Source organism: Microdochium trichocladiopsis (genome assembly GCF_020744255.1).
Source record: "Microdochium trichocladiopsis strain MPI-CAGE-CH-0230 chromosome Unknown B0I36scaffold_12, whole genome shotgun sequence".
Lineage (NCBI taxonomy): Eukaryota > Fungi > Ascomycota > Sordariomycetes > Xylariales > Microdochiaceae > Microdochium > Microdochium trichocladiopsis.
This window is the reverse complement of record NW_025763555.1, coordinates 70,905-85,442: the sequence shown is the minus strand read 5'-3', so window position 1 is coordinate 85,442 and position 14,538 is coordinate 70,905. Positions and strand designations below refer to the sequence as shown.

At 53.1% G+C, this 14,538-nt stretch overlaps 4 protein-coding genes across 4 annotated transcripts; 1 reads left to right on the top strand and 3 right to left on the bottom strand.

Annotated features, from left to right (window-relative positions):
- The first annotated feature begins 829 nt into the window (after positions 1-829).
- B0I36DRAFT_336417 (uncharacterized protein) lies at positions 830-1,987 on the top strand. Its single transcript, XM_046155594.1, has one exon. It carries the CDS (start codon positions 1,492-1,494, stop codon positions 1,963-1,965), a length of 474 nt encoding a protein of 157 aa, XP_046005650.1. The 5' UTR covers positions 830-1,491; the 3' UTR covers positions 1,966-1,987.
- A 904-nt stretch (positions 1,988-2,891) lies between these two features.
- On the bottom strand, positions 2,892-5,299 carry B0I36DRAFT_254476 (uncharacterized protein; the record flags this gene model as incomplete). The annotated part of the gene is made up of 2 exons (XM_046150820.1): positions 2,892-5,058; positions 5,133-5,299. The coding sequence occupies 2 exons, from the start codon at positions 5,297-5,299 to the stop codon at positions 2,892-2,894; spliced, it is 2,334 nt and encodes a 777-aa protein (XP_046005649.1).
- A 2,293-nt stretch (positions 5,300-7,592) lies between these two features.
- Positions 7,593-10,035, bottom strand: B0I36DRAFT_354902 (uncharacterized protein; the record flags this gene model as incomplete). The annotated part of the gene is given in 7 exon segments (XM_046157364.1): positions 7,593-7,712; positions 7,935-8,048; positions 8,282-8,315; positions 8,351-8,550; positions 8,563-9,063; positions 9,276-9,556; positions 9,783-10,035. The coding sequence occupies 7 exon segments, from the start codon at positions 10,033-10,035 to the stop codon at positions 7,593-7,595; spliced, it is 1,503 nt and encodes a 500-aa protein (XP_046005648.1).
- A 1,480-nt stretch (positions 10,036-11,515) lies between these two features.
- B0I36DRAFT_277287 (hemolysin-III related-domain-containing protein) lies at positions 11,516-12,713 on the bottom strand. Its single transcript, XM_046151414.1, has 3 exons — positions 12,109-12,713; positions 11,798-12,028; positions 11,516-11,736 (listed from the first exon to the last, which is right to left on the bottom strand). The coding sequence occupies exons 1-3, from the start codon at positions 12,667-12,669 to the stop codon at positions 11,578-11,580; spliced, it is 951 nt and encodes a 316-aa protein (XP_046005647.1). The 5' UTR covers positions 12,670-12,713; the 3' UTR covers positions 11,516-11,577.
- Between the last annotated feature and the right edge of the window lie 1,825 nt (positions 12,714-14,538).

Sequence of the window (14,538 nt, the reverse complement as noted above, 5' to 3'; positions counted from 1 at the left end):
CATTGCTCTTGCAATGCTGGCGCAGGCGCCGCCGGCCCCTCTCCCGCCCGCGAGATCAATGTCACTCACCATGTTAGAGGTTCAACATCAGAGTTACGCACGGGATATCAACCCTCCTGTCCGGACTGCCAATTATTGTATACTAACGCGTCTGTCTAACAGATAACCTCGAGCTCGCAAGCAGCCGTTATCCAATTCGAGACCGACCATCCGACCATTCTCGTTCCTCCCTACAGCACCCAATCTCAGTCTTCAACGTCGTCGGCTGGCCCTATTCTGCGACGAATCCCCAGTATGGCGCCTGCTGCTCGCATTGTGTCAACGGCTCTCTACATACGCACAGGCAGGACTCGCGAGGTGGTCTGCTGTTAGGCCCTGCAGGCTGAAGATGTGGAAATTCGCTGACCGCGGAAGGATCGTCTGTTATTACGCTCGCCAGCTCTAGTCCGTGGGGTTACACCGTTGGTATGCACATCGACTTGGCGCCATTGCATTGTGTTGGCGGATCGGCACTACACTTTTGGGAAGCCTGTCTCGACTCTCGACAATAGTCGAACTTGCCAGCCCACGTATATAGACACGGAAATACGACTATCATCACATAGGGTTCTCAAGGGTGTGCATACGTGTGTCGCGAGTTTGCTGTCGCGCAAGCGTCATACACGACTTGGCAGGTGTCTCCATGGGCCGCGGCGCATATGACACCACGGGAGCGGCCGAGCCATCAAGACCCCACCCCACTCGCCTACCTATGCGTATGCCCTCGATCGATCCACGGCAGGGGTTCTCGGATGTTTCTGTGACTCTTTCCGTGCAGCATGTCACGCTGGTGGTGGCTAGACGTCGCTTCATTGAGTACCTTCAGGAAGGGATAAATTATATAGGGACAACCCTGCATCTTTTCACACCCTCAGAGCATCCGGCAACTAGAGATTGATATGTCGAGCCCATCAAGCTTGGTACGGTAGCGGAAGTACACCCATCGCCCGCCCCCACAGCTGGGTTACCCTGGCCATATTGGTAACTCCCCGACGGAGACGTTGGTTGCACTAGAATCGCAACGCAAATCATAGATGTGTGACATCAGGTCACGCTTTGTTTTATTCGTGTAGCGGGCAGGTGTAGCAACACAACTCCACAATGGTGAGAACGAGAAAAAGCGCCGGGTAGCACAGTTGGCATGACCTGTATAGTTCCATGCGCTTGGGTCAAAGAGAGTGAATTTCAGCCATAAGGTACAAGCGGCTCGCCAAAAGCTTTCGCTGCCTCTTGTGCCCGCTCGCAACATTCGCGCAGCTTTGTTAGCTGCATACAGCAGGGTGTAACTTGTCGCAAGCGGAATCGAGGCTCTCTCTCTCTCAAGTGCTTTGCATAACAGGGACTCCTTTGTCTTCCATGCCGCTATGCGACCTCAACTACGGGGCTCAAAGACATTGAGATGCCGATAGAGGGCTCCGAGCTCGACGCAGGTCTTTCTCACGCCTCATCATCATGCTCGCTTCCTTGCCAGAACCGAACGAAGCAGACTCCAACGCGAGCATCGAGAATCTCACATCGCGTGACAGAGCACACCAGCAAGCCATCCCCCTATTACCAGTCACCATGCCGAACTCGCGCCGCTCACCGCAGTCGAGCATGAGCAGCCCCCGCCAGGAACCAGCGCGGCCAAGCCGACGACCCACCGACGTGGAAAGCAACAATGCCACCCCAGAGAGCATCGAATTCAGCAGAGCACCCATCAAGAGAGGCCTTTTCGAGTTCTCGTGGCGTTGTGGAGAAGATGACAGAAAGGTCCTACTCCGCTGGGAGGAGAAGGGCGCAGTCAAGGCCACCAAGCTTTCCACGCCATCATCACGAACGTCAAACTCTACGACAACGACCCGCGCCGGAGAGAGGAGCTCGCGGAGCAGGAGAAGGTGTGGATGGAGACTCTGGCTGAGCTCGCCGACCAAGCCCTCGCGATAATGCACAGCCTTGACAATCTGGCATTGTCCTGGTTCATACAGATGCGCGCCTGGAGCAGATTAAGGAAAACGAAGTGGAGATCGAAGAGCTAGTCAGGTGGATTAGTGAGGAGCAGAAGAAGCTGGAAGTGGAGTACGGCCTGCTGCACGAACCGCTGCGCGATCAAGCAGCCTCGTGCCTGTGTATCGAAACCCCAACCTTTCCTCCGTCAGATTGGGAACGCTGTCCAATCACAATGCAAGAAGTTGCATTCTGATGAGGATTTTGCTCCCGATTGCAACTATCTTGATGCCTATTGGCTGCCACCCCGGTACACCATCCCAGACTTTTGTTTATGTTCGGTCTGTCATCCTTGGAACTCTCCACCCGCTTTGCCTGTAACCTGGGGCGCTCAACGGAAATGGAAGCGCCGAAACCTCGTCGTAATGAATTTGAAAAGTTCGATGAGACCATACACAATCTAACACCAGCGCCAGCGACCGACACGAGCAACCGGGCACCAACCTGCTGAGGGGAGGACGTCGACGACGACGAGCCCTGACGCGTCATCGAGAGGGCGCCTGTGCGGCTGCGTTTGACGGCGGGGCATTGCCCACCTCACCGTCCCCGCCATGCACCCCTGCCCTGGCCCCATAGTTTCGGATTCTCGGCCCTGCGAGAGCCGTCGTGCAGCGTAGACCCACGGCCCCATTTCCATTTCCTCGCCGAACAGAGAGGCGCGCGAGGCGGCTGCTGAGGACGGTCTGCTGTCTAGGGACGCCACCGGGCGGCGTCTTCCAACTGGAGCGCTGCCATGCCCTCAGGCAACCGTCGATATCACGTCGTCACCGGCATTGAACTTGGTGTGCCGAGGCAGATGGCCGGCCGTGACGGCGGGAAGGAGTCAACACGATCTGTGTGCAATGCCAACAAACTATGGTATAACGCTATTTGTTCGCCGCCACCTTCGGGTCCTTTCGGGCTTCGCGAAGAATCTCCTTCATCAAAGAATAGAGCTCCGGCTCCGGCCTCTTCCACCTCTCGCCGCTCGGGAATACCTTCCTCCGCAATCTATTGACGGACGGAATCAGTGGCTGGTAGTGCGGTGTAAAGTTCTCTTCTGCGATCTTGAGAAAGATGCTTTCATCACCGATCGTACCAACCTTTGACCGAACCAGCTTGTTGTCGCTCTCGTAATTCCAACTGTCAAATTCGGTGGGCCCAATGTCTTTACCATGTACGTCGTAGTGGATGCATATCCAGAACAGCACCCAGAAGAACGACTCAAGATCGTGCATGAAGGAGTGCTGCTCCCCTAGAAGTGCTCCAATTGCCATGAACGCTCTCGTGCCGGTCTTGCCCTTCGCTCCGGAGGCGCCTTCGCGTTGTTCTCTGACGGCGAGGTCCAGGTCGATCAAGAACGAACGCCATGAGATGTTGTCGTCGTCCTCGTTGATCATGAGATTATTGATGGAGATGTCTCTGTGAAGGACGCCGGCTTTGCGCAGGGATTCGTGTCCTTCAATGCAACCCTCTAGTGCGGCAAGGAGAGCCGATCGGGAGCTCGCGTTGTAGATGGGTTCTCCGTAGTCTTGAAGAATGACACGTCGATGCACCCGGTTTGACATGGCGTTGCTACTAGCCTTCGTTGGAGATGTCGAACAGGATCGCTTGCTGGGGGGCAGAGCGGCGCCAGTTTGGCTCGAAGACCGCTTCTTGCCAGCGATGCTGTTGCTGCGGCCTTTCCGCGAAGCATCAGACATGGTGGTACTCGGTGGAGGCATCGAGCGTTCCGGCCGGTAATTCGTAGCTCTTGTAACATCCAGTCCTCCTCGAACATTGCTTCGAATATCGTCATCCGTACCGTGAACTTGGACAGTCTCGTGGTGATAATATCGGGCCATGTTGACGACGCCTTTGCCGGTCACTTCGCGTAACAGTTCGCCTTCCTCATCGCGTTCCGCATATTGCCACGAATCTTTGATGACAAGCGGTGACTGTGGATGTCCTTCGCGGTGGGCTTTCCAGCAAGTCGTCGCCCGACCAGCTATGCAACGTGCGCGTTGCATCACCCGGTCGATGATGAGGCGTTCAGTCGCGCCTTCCCGCTCGATCTCGATAAATCGTTCGTTGTTTGCCGTCATGATTGTCGGATCGAACCCAAGCTCCTCCTCGTTCATCCAGAGAAAGCCGAGGACCGTGGACACAAACTGCAGTCCATCTTTGTTGATGTCGAACTGTTCGGATGCGACCCCCCCCAGCCGGTCAAACTCCCATATCCTCATGAGAGACCCGCAGATGGTGAAGCCTAAAACGAACCGACGAGTGTCTTGAGCAGCGAGAACCTCTCTCGCGTACGTCCCAAGATCAAGCCATGCCTTGGACGCTTTGTCGGCCGATGGGTTGCTTTTCAGCTCGCCGGGGACGAGGACCTGCGACCAGTGGCATCGAGAATTCTTATCGGCCTTGGTGTCGTTCACGAAGCCGACGTCCAATTTGCGTTCCCCTGTGGAACCGCGGATTGGCTTGTTGGGTTGTGCCAATGGTCTCCGTCGACATGCCGGGTTTGACCTGTGGTGTTCTGCGAAGGCCGCCAGCTTCTCGCACAAGTCCGCAAACCAGCTCAAGACGTCGTCCTGATTTGCGTCTTTTGGCCATCCAATCCAGCCTTTATTGAAGAGCGGACTGCTGCCTCCCATGCATTCCTTGAAGACGGCCGCGGCAGCTGTCTCAAGACCGGCCACACGTCCGAAATATGTCTCGCAGAAGCGAGGAAGCCCGACGTAGAGAGGACCAAGCTCCAACTTAAGGACTCTGTCCACATCTTTGCGGCCTTCGGAGGAGTTCGCGAAGCTGCTCGTGTTGTGCAGCCAAGGGGTTTGGTGGAGGGATGATGCTGTCGGTCGGGGCGGCGGAGTGGATTCGGTGACGGCGTGGTAGACTTCATTCCAGATAACTGCGTCGTCCGGGTCGTCGGTAAGAGCCGCATTCAGAAGAGGTTTGATGCTGTTGAGGTCGAAGTCGTCGGAGTTGACAGCGGAATTGAGTCTTGAGAGATCGCTCAGGAGATTCTTGCCACTACCGCTGGAACGAAGTAGGCGAGAGATTCGAAGGCTTTGGAGCGCCAGAAGAAGATCAAGGGTGAGATTCTGCAGCTCTGCACAATGGTCAGAAGGGCCACATGGAACGAAGCTGTGCTGTCGTTCTTACCTTCGCGGTCGAGCCTGCCTAGCGAGTCCGGAGTGCAGGGGACGCTCGCGCCTTCGCAGATCAGACTGAATGAAGCACGGAAGGCATCAAGTCCTTTGCCAATGGGGTTCTCCTTGATGATCTGCGACCGCGCTTGGTCTGCCATGGTCGACGGAATGCGATGGTGAGAAGGACGGGGAAGGCCGTGGGAGGTCGCGCGACGCGACATTTTGGGCGGTGGGAAATTTGCCGCCCAGCCACCGACGCACCCGATTCTCAGCCCCTGCACCGTTAGTCAGCAGCTTCATGGTACAGAAGTGGGCCCCCGACCAACCAATCAACATGCACTATTCACCAGGGACGTCGAGAAGAGCAACGAGAACTCGAAGAGTGATGACTGCACATGCGGGAGTTTGGTATCTGATGTCAACGAGGGAGTGGGTTGTGGTCGAGAAGATAATGGGCGTTCGTGGTTGCGTGGGTGGACGGAGACGCGACGCAGGCAGGCGCGCTGCTATCCAATGGATCCGGCCCGGGCGGATCGGAAAAAGTCCGGCTGGAGATCCTCAACGTCCAGCAGCAATATCGCCGCAGAGAATCGCCCAGACACTGCGAGATTTCGGATAACGTTGATGGAAAACTGTTGCTCAGGGAGTTTGTGAATGTGGGAGTATGGCCCCGTGAAGGACCAGGTTCGCAAGCGTCAATGGCTCCAGGAGTTGGTCATGGCACGCTTTTTACTGCCACTCCCTGTTACCAACCACGACGGAAGGGAGGCCGCCTCAAGAGTTACGCGGGGGCAGAATGCAGGGTGAAGGCGCAGGGACTGGGTCTTCCGGCTGCCTCTGAGAATTCCGGGTACCTCGCCTCTGGGGCGTTCCCTGTACCGCAGACGGCTGATGCTTCAGGGGCTTCTCGGTCCAGTCCAAGTCTGTGCCATGTCTGGCTGACGCCTCTGTCTGGGAGGCGACGAACGGAGGTACGAAGTTGATTCAACTAGACATGTTCCGCAAGGCACATCGGGCTGATTTCCTCAACCATGGGCTGCCTCCACTTGGATCGTCGAGCCCAGACAGCCTTTGCTGGAAGTGCTGTGCTTGTCACTGTTTGTCTGGCTCCCCCGGGCCTTTCCCCAACTCGGCAGGCGTGCCAAGGTTCCACCTGGCGCCCATATGTGGTCTTGTCTATGCAGTTTCACAAAGCAGACCCGCGCAGTCTTGCATCGGCAAGGCAGACTCGGCGGAAGCGGATGGAGGGAGTCATGGCAACGGCGAATTACAGGAGCGGAACGATGTGAAGGTGACGACAGCCACCCTAGCAGCCAGAAACGTGCATGAGGGCTGCCTCCTTTTAGGTTACTTGCAAGGCAGATGAGCCGATTGCCACCTCCTGAGGTTGCATCAGGGGAGACACCCGAGGCCTTCACTGCCGGTCCGTCGTTCCCCCAGGGCGGAGTTCATGCATCTCGGCGCAGTCACGGTCAGTTGCTTCATGTGATGGATGTTCAGCCGTGCCTTTACGCCATCCGACTGGCCGCTTCTCCTCTCCTGACCTCACACTTACCCCCATCTTGCACCCTGACGCTTCGTCCCTCCGCCACTCTCGCCTTCACCGAAGTCTGCTGCCTGTCCATGCGCTTGCTGGTTTGTCCAAAACGCGTGGCCCCGAGGCATCCCCTCAGGGCGGAGTTCATGCATCTCGGCGTATCCGCGGTCGGTTGCTTCATGATGGTGATCAGCTGTCCTTTTACATCATCCGACTGGCCGCTTCTCCTCTCCTCCTGCCACCTTAACCCCCTTCTTGCACCCCCTTTCGCCACTCTTGCGTTCATCGAAGCCTGTTGCCTGTTCATGCGCTAGCTAGAATGTCCGAAACGCGTGGTCCCTGTCCTTCAGCTGAGGAGTGAACGAATCCGCACATCCACGGTGGCGACCTGCCTGGGATAGACAGCACTCTGCCTTGTCGTGGCGCCCCACTGTCCATGGAGGATGAATCAGGAGATCGTCTGCCTCGAGAAGGCAATGCCGATTCGCAAAGAACTCTCGATGAGGAAACTCAAACCAGGCTTTCGGAAAAGACTTCGAGCTTAGAGTGCTTTCACGACGATATGAAGCTTTAAAATTTTACACGAGATATGGCTTTTGGAAAAGTCCGTCGGTAGCGTGGAGACGGTCGTAGAACCCTGATCCTATATAAAGTCGTCTTGAATCACAAGTATCTAATACACGGAGGGGTTTCTGGAGGCAAATCGGCAGGGTGACCGGTTCTACCGGTACCATTCGCCTCAGCAGTAGAGGCTTGACTGGCAAGTCATGAATCGGTCGCGAGAAAGCAATTAGGCGCTGAATTATATCGAGAGCATTGTGGGATGGAGTCGAAGGCTTGCGTTTATGCCTTGCTGCGCCGGCGATCAGCGCCCTTCAGACACGTTAGAGCCTAGCTTTCTCCCAAGGCACACTCTAACGAGCATCTGAGGCATGCCGCACAAGCCCGGCTACACGAGATTTTCCCATAACCTTTGACTTTCTTCGTGCCAGAAATCGAACACCAATGTTGGGCGAGGATACTGCTTCGCAGGCCTACAGACTTGTTGGACATCGATGAATTGATTGATTTAGTCTTTTATCTGTCTCTGCAGAGAATCACCTGTTCAGTGAGTGCGTTCATAGCTCATTTTAGAGGACGAAGTACTTCAATTACATCAACTCTATATTCATTACTAGCTGTCCACCGGTGCTGAGTGTCTATCAAACGTAACAGGACTACGGAATTTCAATTTGTTCCGTCCTTCAATTACTTACTTTCAGATGAAGAATATATCGAATGGTCAAGTGCGAGGGGTCGTAAATAACATATTCGTTAAATTTCAAATCGCCTCGCGGGTTCGATGCATGATACGGAATCCGAGTGTCGGGCTAGAAGATAATAACGAAAACCATCAGCTTGGTGTTTCAATGACTGTGACCTTACATCTGCCGGAAGATGTAACAAAGTGATTTCGTGCCAGAGGCACTCAGCAAGTGAAGAGTTCTGGGCGGCGTAGAGCTTTCTGGTTAGGGATATCTCTTTTTCCGTCGTGGCGAAGGTATATCCCTCACCAGAAAGCTCTACTCAGCGGAGGCTAGCATTACAGGATCCGTTAACTTACCATCTGCACAACACCTGCTTTGGCAGCAGGTGCCCTTCACATATCCCAGGTGGTATTCTTCCATCGCACTGGCTGAAGTTCACCAAGCCCTGAAAAGCACCTGTATTGGCCACACGAGGCCGCGATATCAGAGTGAGCGAAATAATTGGAAGATTCACTCTGTAAGCGAGCTTTTCCGACGTCGGCCTCGCATAGAAGCAGAACCGCATCACCATCTCCAGTGCTACCTCGGGTTCGACAGTACCCTGCTGACTTGCTCGATGAATCAGCTAGGTATATACCATCACCAAACATGGTGCCAGTGTACCAGACGCCAGGCCGTCGGATCTGCAGACCACATCCAAGATGCCATGCAGCGAAGAGAGCCTAGTACCATGCCATAAAAGCAGGCGCTCCTCGGTGTCGCGGTCCTCGCGACTCTGAATCCAGTTCTCATATGCGTTTCTCGCTCTGGTTTTGACAAAGACTTCGTAGATATCCTTGATCTCGAAGCTCATCTTGTGAGTAGGCTGATTCGAGCCGAATAAATACTGGCAAAGTTCCCTGTATTCGGTCGATGTAGGATCTTCCAGGCGTCTGAAACCGTGACTCAAGGAACTATAAGCATGGTACCATGGCAGTGCGAATGCACCGTGAAACCGCCAGTCCATCATCGCGCACTCCTTAACAACGTGCTCGGTCCGCGAAATCTCCTGCTGATAAGGCGACAGCGAGTGCAGAACCCGTAACTCGAGGTACAGTGCCTTGTAGCTTGAAATCACTGGTGTGAAGATTTTGTGACCCTGATACAGCGGAATTTGCTTCCTGTAGCGAGTTGTATGATGCTGCAAAGCCTTCCAGCTCAGAGAAGTGCCGCTACTATCCAGCAGGCTTTATATGTCCTTCAAAATCCAGAAGGCCAGATATATTGTATAGCGACTGAGCTGGTTGAAAGGCGCCGTGTATGGTGACCATGTCGTCTCGTGTCTGGGGCTCGGTCGTTACAGGTTCATACTTTGCCATACAACGCCAAGTCCAGAAGGACTTCGATTCCGCCCGGAGCAGTCGAGTGCAGAGCCGTATAGTCGGGTAGATCCGGTAAATGTAAGGTTTGTCCGTAGTCGAGCTCTACGAATTCGTACTGCCTGACTCGTGGTTCATCTGGGGAAACAGTGTAGCGCCGTGCCCACGTGTTGCTAGTATAGCCCTTGAAGTGGTAGCTGAACTTTCTCGATAGTACCCTCAGGTCTGGGCTTTCAGCGGTCTTGATCAATTGGCCTGATTGACCAATAGGGCCTTTTTTCACCCAGAAGAAATACGTTATTGTGGCCAGATCTTGCGTGATCTGAGGAAAGCGGTGCCGGTCGTAACAATAGTGCTTGCCTGGTCCAGATGATGAAGGAAAAGCGCACCTGTAGCCGTATAAAAGAGCTGGAACTTAAGAGATAGGCATCATATATATCCATCCCTATCGCCACTTCGCTCCCCTGCCGCGCGCTGCGGTCCGGAAGCAAGAACTTACTGCGCAGATGCTTCTGCCACTTGATATAAGGCTTGCGCATGGCTTTGTCGTGAGAGAGACGTGTCGCGCTCGCTGTTTCCCAATCGCACTGATTGATCTCGGCCCAGAGCTTCGAGCGCTCACTCAAATCTTGCGCAGGTTTAACACCCGAATTGATGGCTGCATCGGTCGAGATGCGCAGCAGTCGGGACGGGCGATATACGTGCTGCGCGCAATATGGGGATGATGCTGACTGCATCATGGAGCATACCATCTGTTGCCTCAAATCCTGGGAAGGTCTGCTGTCCTGAATCGGCGACGGTGCTCTCTGTGTTTTGTGGAGTCACTTTATGATAATAGTGTGGTGTATGGTATAATCTTGGTGTTGATGGGCAGAAGTTCGCGTAAGTGGCAGGCTCTAACAACCGATTACATACGTTCTCATTCTCTTCCGACGCTTGTATGCCTTTCAAGGTTTTGTGGCGGTGCCTGGCACGGGAGATAGACTGGCTCCTATCGTTTCGAGAGAACGGGGTGCTCGAACCTCGTGATTCTCGGGGGCCTTGCCTTCGCGCCTGACTCTTGTCCCCTGGCATTGTTCGTTTACCACTGATAGATAATATTGAAATCGCGGACCACGGGTTCAAGATGGAGGCACTTCGGTCATTACCCTGAGAACCGTTTCCGCTTTTTGGACTACATCTCTGCGTGTATGCTCTGCACTTGTAGATTTCGTAATATTATGTCGAAAGTAACAGCAGGTCAGCTTGATTGGAATTTTGACGCAACAGGACAAATGAGTCCCCAGATCAAAGCCGTCCTCTTTTGGTAGAGCCTGCTTATGTATGTGCGAAGGGCGATTTGCCGCTCCAGAAGATGCGCCATAGCTGTGTGGCTGTGCTCCGTCTATCTCTGTTAGACGTCGCAAAAGGCGAATGCGCGGATAAGGTCGTCATAATGGTGGCGCGGAGGGCACAGCCTTCTGGATGAGTCAACAGGCCAAGCCCTGACATGTGCCGTTAGCACAAACGAATCTTTCACGCGGCGCGATGTTCAAGAGAAAGTAGCACAAAGACACTCTCGACATTTGGGAGTTGTTTGACCGAGGTTTGGACGATGTGGAACTTATGAATTTGCATAACGATGCTAATAAATGGACTCTGGAACTACGTAAGTATTCCCTTATCTATTGAGCTATGAAAACCTTGCCTAACGTAGATCGTGACGTGATTGAGGGATGGTTGGACAAAACTGGTTGAGAGTCTATGCAAGACGTATGGACAGAGTGAAGAGTATCTCCAGTCTACTTATGTTCCAACTTTCGAGAAAGTCAAGAAAGACAAAAAGAATCTCCGACGCCACGAGGTCCGTAAGCACTTGCGCTTGAAAGGCCACAAGCGAACTGGGCTGGAGAGGAGTTAAGGAGGGCAGGAGAGACTATAAAGGATCCGTGGCAGAGAGTGTGGATGAGATGAAGGACCGGCACGTGGTGATAGATAGATGTCTCGCTGTAGGAGTCAGGATCGTAGCAGGAATCTGGAGTCACGGTACTTATACCGGTCTTAGTTGGTGCACGGCTTTGGTGTAGGAATTGAGTTTTGCCTTCCTGATATCCGCCGCATCCAGTAGATTGACCCTGAGTACCCACTCAACCCGCATTGCTTGTGCTGCTGTCGGCTTACTGGCGCTCTTCCTCGCGAATATCCGATGGCGCCCACTCCCGAAAGCACCTTGCTGCCAGAATCTCCAACAGCGCTACCTAAGTTGGAAGGTCGCCGCTCGTCCCGGTGATGAGAGGCTCTACAAAGGTAGTAACTCAAGAGGCCGAGCAGGTAATATTTAAGTAAGCATAGTCGAAGGCTTCCAGATACCCTATCATCTGGATAACTGCGGCGCAGACCACCTGGATGTGCATGAATGAGTGGGAGCTGCACATGTCGAAGCCTCCAGGCCACCAACTTTCGGGAAACCTCATCTTTCGAATCAGGTGTCTTAGGATCAAGTTTTCTCCTGTATGGGCAAAATGGGAGACTCACTGCATAAAGCGCGGTTCCAGAGAGAAGGCAGCCTATCTTTGCCACCAGAGTATAAGTGAAGCCTTTCTTGTTCATCAGGTCTAGCCCGAATATATCGAGCCCATGAATCAAGGGCGCCACAACGGACACGCCAGTCGCCACGAACGCTAGTGTTCGCATGGAGCGATACTTATGGCTCTGGAGCTTGGGATGGATGTTCGTGATGATGGTCAATGCCCCAAAAACCCCAATCTATTGACCGATGAAGACAGTGTTAGATCCGATTACCAGTCCTGGCACAGAAAAAGCCGAGCTTATGGAGATCAACTAACCATAGACCAATAAATATTGCGTAGCGCAGTCTCACACCAAAAGATTATGTCTACTCCCAAGATAATGTCACCGACTATAAAGATCCCTATACCGAGCATATCTAGTCGGTGGTAGAGATGGTCCACCGTGTAAGAGTGGTTCATCAAAGTATGATAAAGAGCCGAAAATGCATAGCAAATGGTCGCCGTAAGCATAAAGAACGAGAAAGCAACAAAATCGGTACTAGTGACTCTGAAATATTTGCCAGCAAGGTACTGCAAGATATACCACTCGCCGAGGAGGAAGACAACCGCCGGAATGAGATGGGAATAGATGTTGACCGTCTCGTTGTGGAGATACCACCAACTGCGGAACGAGGCGCGAAACGAGCCCGAGATGGGCCGGTAACCGTGAAGGATCCACTGATTGTTGTCGTGTTGAAACCATTCCGGCATCTCATCGAACGAGAGAAGAGCAGGGCGTCCTGCCTCACCGGACCCGGATGCGTCGTCTTCCATTCCCTGCCCTTTGCGCGCCACTGGCTCCTTGGGCGGAACTCGAAGACGGGGTGCGGGCGCCATTTACTGTCGCGCCCGGTGATGTGTAATGTCTGAAGGCCGGGATTTGAGAGTGAGTAAGAATTGAATCGAAGAAATCCGTTTCCTCTTTGCTTCGTAGTCTTTTTGTGTCTTGCGAAGTTGGGCCGCGGCTCTTCTCTTCGGTTGGTTGCGCCCGCTAAGCGCCAGCCTCGCTGGGCTGGTTGCCTGGGCTCACTCACACCTCTTCCGGAGACCCGGCCGGATGGACTTTTTGGCAATCAATGTCTCAAAGATCCTAGTCTCCTATGCGCGCTCCCCGGCTCGGGCCGTGTGTCAAACAACTGCACAAGTTGCGGTCCTCAGGAGCGCGGGGAGGAGAACCGCACGGATATGCCTACAACGGCGAGAACTATGAGTGCAGCGATGTCTGCTATTGTCAATATATGTGAAAAACTACTCTTCCCTTTCCAAGTGCCGGCGAGCAAGCAAGCAGACTCAACGACCAACACTGTGAAGGTGGTGTTTTGTTGTGCTACAACCTCCACTTGCGAAATAACAAACTCAATGGATGTCTTGTCTGCTGGCAAGCAAACAATTTCGCAACCCATGGAATTGATAAATGCCCTAAGCCGGCATATCCTACGTGGGAGTGGGAAGGACGTCGAGGTGTGCACGGGCGACACTGTATATGTGACACATGTTAGACCCTGGAAGTTTACTCGATTCTGGGGTGGAATATGACAGTAGGCCCGCCCGCCTAAGACTGTAGTAGTAGGTTTCTAAGGTAAGTCAGAAACTAGGGCCAGAGCGTTCGATGTGCACATTCTCCATCAAACCCTTTGTCAATGCTGCTCTTCACGTAGGCTCAGACGAGTGGGGGTGCCAAACTCAAGTACACAGCTGCATACACCGCATTGAGTGCCATACGACCATCCTAAAAAGACAACATCCAAATGCAGCCGCGTCAATATTCCCCAGAAGGTGTGTGCCGTCCTTGCGTCTCGCTGATCTACGGCCTTGCGGCTGTCAATGTAATGGTTAGGTAAAGTGCAGCTTCGAGGGAACTGAAATCATGTAATATATGCTACACGGCATCTTTCCCATAACGTTCGCAAGTCATTCACCATTTTGACTTATCGCCGTAATGAACTTTTCGTTGCACTACTACTCTATTCTACAACCCAAATCAAGCCGTTTTAGAAGAGAAGGTTTTTACTCCCGTTCTTGGACTAGTATCATTATTAATTTTATTATAATGGACGGGATTCCCACGCAGGTTGCATCTACGGGGTAATCGAGGATAGCTCCAGGTTGAAGAAGTCTACGATTTCTCATTTTGATTTCGTCGCGTGTTAACTTAACCCTTGTCTCGGTTTCTAGGTCTACTGACTCGCGGAAGACCTCTATAAGTTGAGAAGCAAGGACGCTCTTGTCCTCGGCCACGTCCAGGTCTACGCCTTCCTTCTTAAGGCGAAGTACATTTTGGATTGTATGGTCCAGGAACTCAGAAAATGCAGTTTTCAGATAGTATTCGTATCTTGGTACCACCTTGACCATAATTTCTTGGTTGCCCGTGATCTTGCTTTGGCGTCCTGTCTCATTTATAATAATTCTCGCACTCTTCGAATCCGTACCCTTCTCAATCCTCGGGACATTGTTTTTGATTGTCTCTCTAGCGTTCTTCAATTGGAGAGACAAGATAGACTTTTCTATCATCCAGGAACTGCGGCGAACCCTATTCACCGCTTGGGCCAGTGGCAGGAGGTGTCTAGCCTCAATAGGCCCGGTCTGATCGAATTTGAATCGACCTACGAAAGCTGCAAGCTGCAGATAGGGTTGGCTCGTTATGTCACGCATCTCTTCAAATTCCATCATTATATTTTCTGCTTCCCATTCTCTGACTATGTCGTC

Bases quoted from the DNA above. Each gene is read 5' to 3' on its own strand.
- B0I36DRAFT_336417 (XM_046155594.1), top strand. From the start codon at position 1,492: ATGCTCGCTTCCTTGCCAGAACCGAACGAAGCAGACTCCAACGCGAGC.
- B0I36DRAFT_277287 (XM_046151414.1), bottom strand. From the start codon at position 12,669: ATGGCGCCCGCACCCCGTCTTCGAGTTCCGCCCAAGGAGCCAGTGGCG. The intron at 12,029-12,108 runs GTTAGTTGATCT...ATCGGTCAATAG, and splicing joins GCAATATTTATTGGTCTATG to ATTGGGGTTTTTGGGGCATT. The intron at 11,737-11,797 runs GTGAGTCTCCCA...CTGATTCGAAAG, and splicing joins CTGGAACCGCGCTTTATGCA to ATGAGGTTTCCCGAAAGTTG.